A 7,116-nucleotide genomic window follows, 5' to 3' on the forward strand; every position below is an offset into this window, starting at 1 on the left:
TTTGGTGAGAATAACTGAGTTCAGGGAGCAGACAAGCCCCACATTGTGACTAAGCCCCCTGCCTGGCTGTCTTGCACACATCCGGTTAGGAGGAACCTGAGCACCCTCCAGCCAGGAATTCCAGGACCATCCTGAGCCCCCATTTGAGGTTAAGGGGCCCTATTGTCTCCCTCAAGGTCACAGTCAGATGGACACTGCATCTGCAGAGCCCCCCCTTGTGCCCATACCAGGTCTCTGAGGATCCACATGAACAGCAAGAGGCCCTGATCTTCCTCAGAGTCACAGCTTCAGGGGCCCCGAGGAAAGCAGCTGGAATATGGGAGATAGGGGTGGCGAGAAAGGCCTGGATGTGTCTTTAGAAAAGAGGAGGAGCTGTCTGAGCTCGGAGAGAAGTGGGAAGTTCATGGGATGCAGGTGTGGTGAGGGCAGGGTATGTTGGAGACTGGAAGGAATAGTGGGGACAACACATGGGACAGGGAACGGGCAGGAAGGATTCATTGAACATAAAGGTGCTGGCCGGGATCCTGGGAGAGCAGCACCAATTTGACACCTCCTGGTGTTGTGGGCAATAGGTTAGAGTGCTCAATCAGTGACATCTGAATTCTACATGGGTACCAGTTCCCATCTAGCTCTCTACCTGGAAAAGCTGCAGAAGATGGCCTAAGTGCTTGGGCCCCAGCATCCACACAAGAGACATGGATGGAGTTCCTGGCTCCTAACTTCAGTGGGGCCCAGCCTTGGCCATTGTAGCCATTTAGGGAGTGAACCAATGGATAGAAGATCTATATCTCTGTGTAACTGCCGTTCAAAGAAATCTAAGTGCGTGAAACTCGAGGGCCAAGGAAAAGACTTCAGACGCAAACGTGAAAGAGCTACATTAATATCCTCAGTGAAAGAAGCAAGCTGTTTTGGGAGGGAAAGAGCAAACTGATTTGAAAAAGTGTCCACATGTCTCAGAAAAGACCAATGGTGGCCACAATGAAAGTCGTCAGTTCATGGCAGACATGGTCTCATGGATTATGTGCAGAGCAGCCAGCAGCAAGTTTGAGAGGAAGACATCCCTGGATCGGGGCCCAGGGAGCAGATAAAGAAGGTTAGAGGAACCACATGAAAGGGTGGGGTGCTGACACAAAAGCAGCTGTGGTGGCCGAGTGCGGGAGGCTACAATGGGCATGGGGGGCAGGTGCCCCTGATCCCACACTTCCACGAATGGCAGGTTCACCATATCTGGGCCAAGGCCAATGCAGGTGGTACTGGATTTATTTTCTTCTCAACTTTGTCAACAAATATTCCCAAGGGTTAGCAGTTCAGATGATAGCAACAGCTGAGCTGAACTGGCACACACATCACTCTTCCAGAGCCAAGGAAAACCACTCAGAGTCATTTGACTTGTTTTTCTTTGACTCCTGAGATGACTGCTGGCTTCGGCTTCATCTGGAGCCACTCCTCCCCTTGGAAAGTCGACAGTGTTAAGTTTGTTTTCTCCCGCCATGATTCTCCAGCTGCCGCCACCAAGTGTGACTCAATTAACAGTGGGGTAGCAGCTGTCCCGGGTTGGCAATCAAATGAACAACTTGGAATTATCTGCTGTTCCCAGCCTCTTTCTCATGTTTCGGTTTTTCAGAAAGAAATTCTGCTACAATGAGATACAGCGTGTACAATATCTATCTTCATAATCACTGTTTTCCTGTGAGGAATAGTGCCCACTGGTAGTGTTGATTACAATGCTGAGTTCTTCTAGCATAACTGTAGTGTCATGGTGGAACGATCACCACGCTTTGTCTCTGTCTTTAAAAATGGCACCTGGAGAAATCTGAATCTGTTTTTCTTGTTGTGGCATGATGGATACGCATAGGCATTAAGTGCGTAGCACGTTAAGCCACCTCCTGTGTCCTGACTGCCAGCACTCCCAGCCTGTGGATGTGACTCCTGCCTTCTGTTGTTGGGGCTGAATACAACATAGCATTGTCAAGGTATAACCCGCCAAGCAGTCCATATTGAAAGTGCACAGCTCAACATTTTGCCACAATTCATTGCCACAAGGTGGGAATCAGTAGCCCCACTTCCTGGCAAGAAAGTTGGGGGTTTACTGGTAGGGGGGCAATGAGTTGTCCATGGTCACATGCCAGTAAGAAATGGAACCAGATATCTGTCCTGGGTCAGACTTTTCTTCTGAGATCTTGAACAAAACACGAAAGTGACCAGGGTAGTGGCATAGCAAGTTAATCTTCTACAGCATTGGCATCGCATATGAGCACCAGTTCGAGTCCCAGCTGTTCCACTTCTGATCCACCTCCCTGCTCACGTGCCTGGGAAAGCAGAAAAGGATGGGCCAAATGCTTGGGCCGCTGTACGCATGTGGGAGATCTGGAGGAAGTTCCTAGCTCCCAGCTTCAGACTGGCCCAGTTCCGGCCATTGCAGCCATTTGGGAAGTAAACCAGCAAAGGGAAGATTTCTATCTCTGGAACTCAGACGTTCAAGCAAAAAAATAAATAATACCAAATAATAATAATAGATCTTTTCATGTATAAACGAAGACAAGCAGGGAGACAAAAATCCTACAGAGTGACAGAGAGCAAGACTCCAGATGAGACACAAGGGGCAGGACATGGAGAGACAGGACAGGACGTGGGACCCGCACTCACGGCAAGGCCACAGCCGGAGCCAGGGGCATATGTGCCATGGTCTGACTTCTGTGAGTGCAGAAACCGACTTTCCAGCACACAGCCAAAGGAACCAGCTGGACACGGGGCTCTGAGGTTGTGGCTTTGGGGAGACCAGGTCTAGGTCCCATGCCCCTGGCCTGCTGCAGGGCCCTGTGGGATGGCAGTGTCTAGATATGAAGAGACAGACTGACCGTAACCCCTTCCCCACCATGTGGGCCCCAAATTCCACCCTGGGTGTGGTAGGACTTTCACAGGAGCCAACTGTGCCCCGCCAGCTAGGGCTGGAGGGCTGGACACCCAACCCAGCGTAGGGCTGGCAGCCACACACCCTCCTCCCCTCCCCACGGAGGAGAACCAGTCCTTGCCTCCCCAGGGGCTTCTAGGGAGGGACAGATGCAGTAAGAGGACCTCAGCCACACAGTTTCCGGTGCAGCTCCCAGACTCTGAGAAGCCAAGGGTGAGGATTTGGCTTCCAGGGGACAGAAACCAAAATCCTGCAGGGCCTGGGTTGGGGGAGGGGACCGATCCCTGAGCAACTGGACCCAGATGGGTGACTTCCTGGCAGATGCGCTGCTCCACCAGCAGCACTCCAGGATGGCTTGTCTCAGCGGGAAGATGGTGACAATGACATAAACCAAAGGAACACTCCCTGGGGCTGGCTACATGGCCAATCTGTACCCCTCAATTCTCTTACCCGTGGCAGATATTACTAATCAATCACAGAGCCCTTGCTCAAGGAGCTCAGAGACCTAGACAACTTGGCACCGGCCTTCCCTTATCTCCCAGAGCTAGTAGAGGCTGGGCATCCTTCCTCTTTGGCCATGACCTCAGGAACACATCACACAGAGAAGTCTTGAGAGGACCACATCACTGCTTTATTGGAAGGGGAATACACTCTGTCACAATGCAAGGCCCTGAGCCCAGCAAGATCTCCAGCTCCAGGTGCAGCTGGTTGGCCGTGACCCGGTACTGGCCCTTGATGATGCCCCGGGAAGCACAGGTGTGGCACCTCCAGTAGGCCTGGATGATGCGGACGGCATTGAGCACCTGGCAGTAGCGCCGGCGGATGCGCCACATACGAGCCCAGGACTGCAGCCTCACAGCTGCCCACTCCTCCCGCGTGAAGTTCTCCAGTGCCATCCGCCGCCTCTTCTCCAGGGCCCTGTTCAGAATCAGCCGCCACCAGCACTGAATGATCCAAGCCTGGAGGGCGGCGTGCAGCAGCGCCTGGCGCACCAGGGTGCCCCGCCACCAGGCCTGGATCTTGACAACAGCCGTCTTCTCGTCAAAGGTCTTCTTCTCTTTTTTTGGTAACTTGCAAAGAAAAAAGAGGACAGGGAGCACGGTGGGATATGCTAAGAAAGGGCCCCTGGTACCCACGTAAATGACCAGACAGACCCTTCTTCCGAAATGCAGGTGCGTTGGCCAGAGCCGGCCACACCCTCTGGTAACGAACCATGAACACATAGCCTGGCTCTTGGAGTCTCAGGGTCCTCATCTGTGAAGTGGGGGGTCCACCTGCCCTCGCCACCCAGCTTCCCTACTTTGTCACTCTCAAGCAAGACCTCTGAGCTTAATGGGGGGAAAGGGTGACAGTGTCCCCGGTGTCCCACCTCACCATGACTAGGACCTTCCCTCAAACCCCTCCCTCCCCCCGGCAGCAAAGGGGCGCCTCTCCTTTGCCATTCTCTCAACCGCAACCCCAGCTCACAGCCACAACCTGCTCCCTCCCTTGGCCACGTCACTGTGCTCAAAGTGTCCCCCAGTCCAGAAAGTTGTACCTCTCTTACACCTTCTTCATTTATGCTTTTCCGGTCTCCCTTCATAAGCAAATACACACACAATCACACACACAGGATTCTAACTCAACTCGGCTTCCCCTCACCCCTCATTCCATTCCCCCCACAAACAAGCACACACACACACACAGGCCTTCACCCCCAGCCCCCCGTGTGCGACTGGGGTGGTGGAGGGCAGGGGCTGCGGCGGTCATACTTCTCCGACTTTACTGTCCGCATTATCTACTTTCTTTGTGTCAGCTAGAGGTTTAGCCTGAAAAGGGAAAACAGGACAATAATGAGTTCATCCGGTTCTTAGCTCAGGACCATGCCAGGGGCGCAATCCCCAAGCACTAGGAAAGCAGGCTGGATGAACTCCCCACCTTCTTGCTTGAGGTGGCTGGTGGTGCTGCGGATGCATCGGCTGGCTTCCCAGTCTCCTGAGGCTCGGCCTGGTGTCCCGGCTGAGTCTCCTCCTGCAATCATCCACCAAGGGGAGGGTGGAGGTGAGGCAAGCTGCCCCTCCCTCCCCCTTCGGCAGCCTGCTGTCCCCAGGACCCAGGATTTCCCTGGTTTGCCCAGCTCTTACTCACCATTGGTCACACGTGGACTGGGTGCAGATGGTCCGAAACCCCTCAGATCTGTGCTCCTCCAGCGATGGCAAGGCAAGAGCAGAGGAGGGGGCCCCCCGTGATGTCACAAGGGCATCTGTGACTCATGCACCAGGATGGCTGCTGGTAACTGAAGCTTCCCACCAATTAGACCTACTCCCCAACCTTCACCAGCAGAAATGGCAAACCCCAACTTCAAAGCCCAGTACCTCATTGATGTAAAAGTGTGTAAAGACGAGTCAGCTGCTAATAATAATATTAATAATCAGAAAAAGCAATCTCTCACCTGGGGGTTGATCTGATGGTCTATGGTCCCATCTGTCCCATAAATTTAAAAATGAAGTTAATCTATAGGACTGATGATGAAGGTATATCCAAAAGAATATTTACAAGTAGGGAAAAAATGGGAAAATGGTTCCTAGTTATGTCAACAAAACTGTTACTGAAGAGTCAGCACGATGACTCAACTGGCTAATCCTGTCTTCAAGTGTCAGGATCCCATATGGGTGCTGGTTCGTGTCCTAGCTACTCCACTTCCCATCCAGCTCCCTGCTTGTGGCCTGGGAAAGCAGTCGAGGACAGCCCAAAGCCTTGGGACCCTGCATTCGCATGGGAGACCCGGAAGAGCTCCTGGCTCCTGGCTCCTGGCTTCGGATTGGGGCAGCACCGGCTGTTGCGGTCACTTGGGGAGTGAATCATCAGACAGAAGATATTTCTCTCTCTCTCCTCCTCTCTCTAATATCTGATTTTGCAATAAAAAATAAATAAATCTTAAAAAAAAAAAAGGGAAAAGAAAAGAAACAGACCAGTCTGACTCCAAATAAGGCATGTAACAAAAGCCACATCTGGGGCCCAGCACGGTGGCACAGTGGTTAAGGTCCTCGCCTTGAACGCCCGGGATCCCATATAGGCGCGGGTTCTATCCCGGCAGCCCCGCTTCCCTTCCAGCTCCCTGCCTGTGGCCCAGGAAAGCAGTCGAGGACAGCCCAAAGCTTTGGGACGCTGCACCCGTGCTGGAGACCCGGAAGAGGCTCCTGGCTTCGGATCGGCATAGCATCAGCCATTGCGCTCACTTGGGGAGTGAATCATCGGACGGAAGATCTTCCTTTCTGTCCTCTCTGTATATCCGCCTTTCCAATAAAAAAATAATAATAAAAATAAATCTTTAAAAAAAACAAAATGAATCATGACCATACCTGATCTCAAAACATAACACAAAAGCCATAGTAATTAAAACATCATGGTATTGGGCTAAAAAAAAAAAATAAAAGCCACATCTGGCCAGGTGCATGGTGGCGTGCAATCCAGGGTCCCGTGATTTCAACTGAGTCCTCAGCTGTGTAGCAATGAGCTCACTGCCTGCTCAGCATCCCTGTCTCCCAGACCTTGCAGGCCTAAGGAGTCCTCGGCTGCATGCTCTCCAGCCTGACCCCAGCATCTTCCCCTCCCCAACCCAGTCTTTCCAGCCACCAAAGCCCACTGATCTTCCCACCACCTCACCCGTTGCACTGCTGTAGCTTCCCACAGGCCACCCTCTCCCTGCATCACCCAGGCCAGCTGGCTTTCCACCTGCAGCCAGCGGTGCAGCAGGCCAAACCCTTCGCGGTCCTCAACCCTCTCAGGTCTTCGCTGTGACACCACGACCCAGCACCTGGCTCTCCTCCCTCCCAGCATCCCTCCTCCTGCTGCTGCGGGGGCAGGGGTGGTGACCTTCCCCCAACTCAGATCTCCAGAGCCATCATACCCACCAAGCCAGCCTCTATACAGACCACTTCCCATCTTCCCAACCCATGTCTGGCCAGGTCCTGGCTAATGCCACTGGGAAAACAGCAGCAGCAGAAGATGGCCCAGGGACTTGGGCTCCTGCACCCACACGGGACACTCGGGGTGAGGCTCCTGACTCATCACTGGCCATTGCAGCCATTTGGCGAGTGAAAGGGCAAATGGAAGCTCTCTCTCTCTTCCTCTTCAATTCTTTCAAGATAAAGACATAAATATTTAAAACAAACAAAAAGAGACAAGGCTCCAAAGAGGAGAATTTAATACAAAGTGGGGCAGGG

At 52.8% G+C, this 7,116-nt stretch overlaps 1 protein-coding gene across 1 annotated transcript; it reads right to left on the reverse strand.

The window, feature by feature from the left end:
• Positions 1 to 3,534: 3,534 nt before the first annotated feature.
• Positions 3,535 to 5,155, reverse strand: IQCF1 (IQ motif containing F1). Its single transcript, XM_040995035.1, has 4 exons — positions 5,039 to 5,155; positions 4,829 to 4,921; positions 4,663 to 4,719; positions 3,535 to 3,981 (listed from the first exon to the last, which is right to left on the reverse strand). Exons 1-4 carry the CDS (start codon positions 5,039 to 5,041, stop codon positions 3,535 to 3,537), a joined length of 600 nt encoding a protein of 199 aa, XP_040850969.1. The 5' UTR covers positions 5,042 to 5,155.
• Between the last annotated feature and the right edge of the window lie 1,961 nt (positions 5,156 to 7,116).

This window comes from Ochotona curzoniae, unplaced genomic scaffold (assembly GCF_017591425.1).
Source record: "Ochotona curzoniae isolate NIBS_2020 unplaced genomic scaffold, NIBS_Ocur_1.0 contig_908, whole genome shotgun sequence".
NCBI lineage: Eukaryota > Metazoa > Chordata > Mammalia > Lagomorpha > Ochotonidae > Ochotona > Ochotona curzoniae.

Excerpts from the sequence above, each read along its gene's own strand:
- IQCF1 (XM_040995035.1), bottom strand. Across the intron at positions 4,720-4,828 it reads CAGCCACCTCAAGCAAGAAG|GCTAAACCTCTAGCTGACAC; the intron begins GTGGGGAGTTCA and ends TTCCCTTTTCAG. Across the intron at positions 3,982-4,662 it reads CGGACAGTAAAGTCGGAGAA|TTACCAAAAAAAGAGAAGAA; the intron begins GTATGACCGCCG and ends TTTCTTTGCAAG.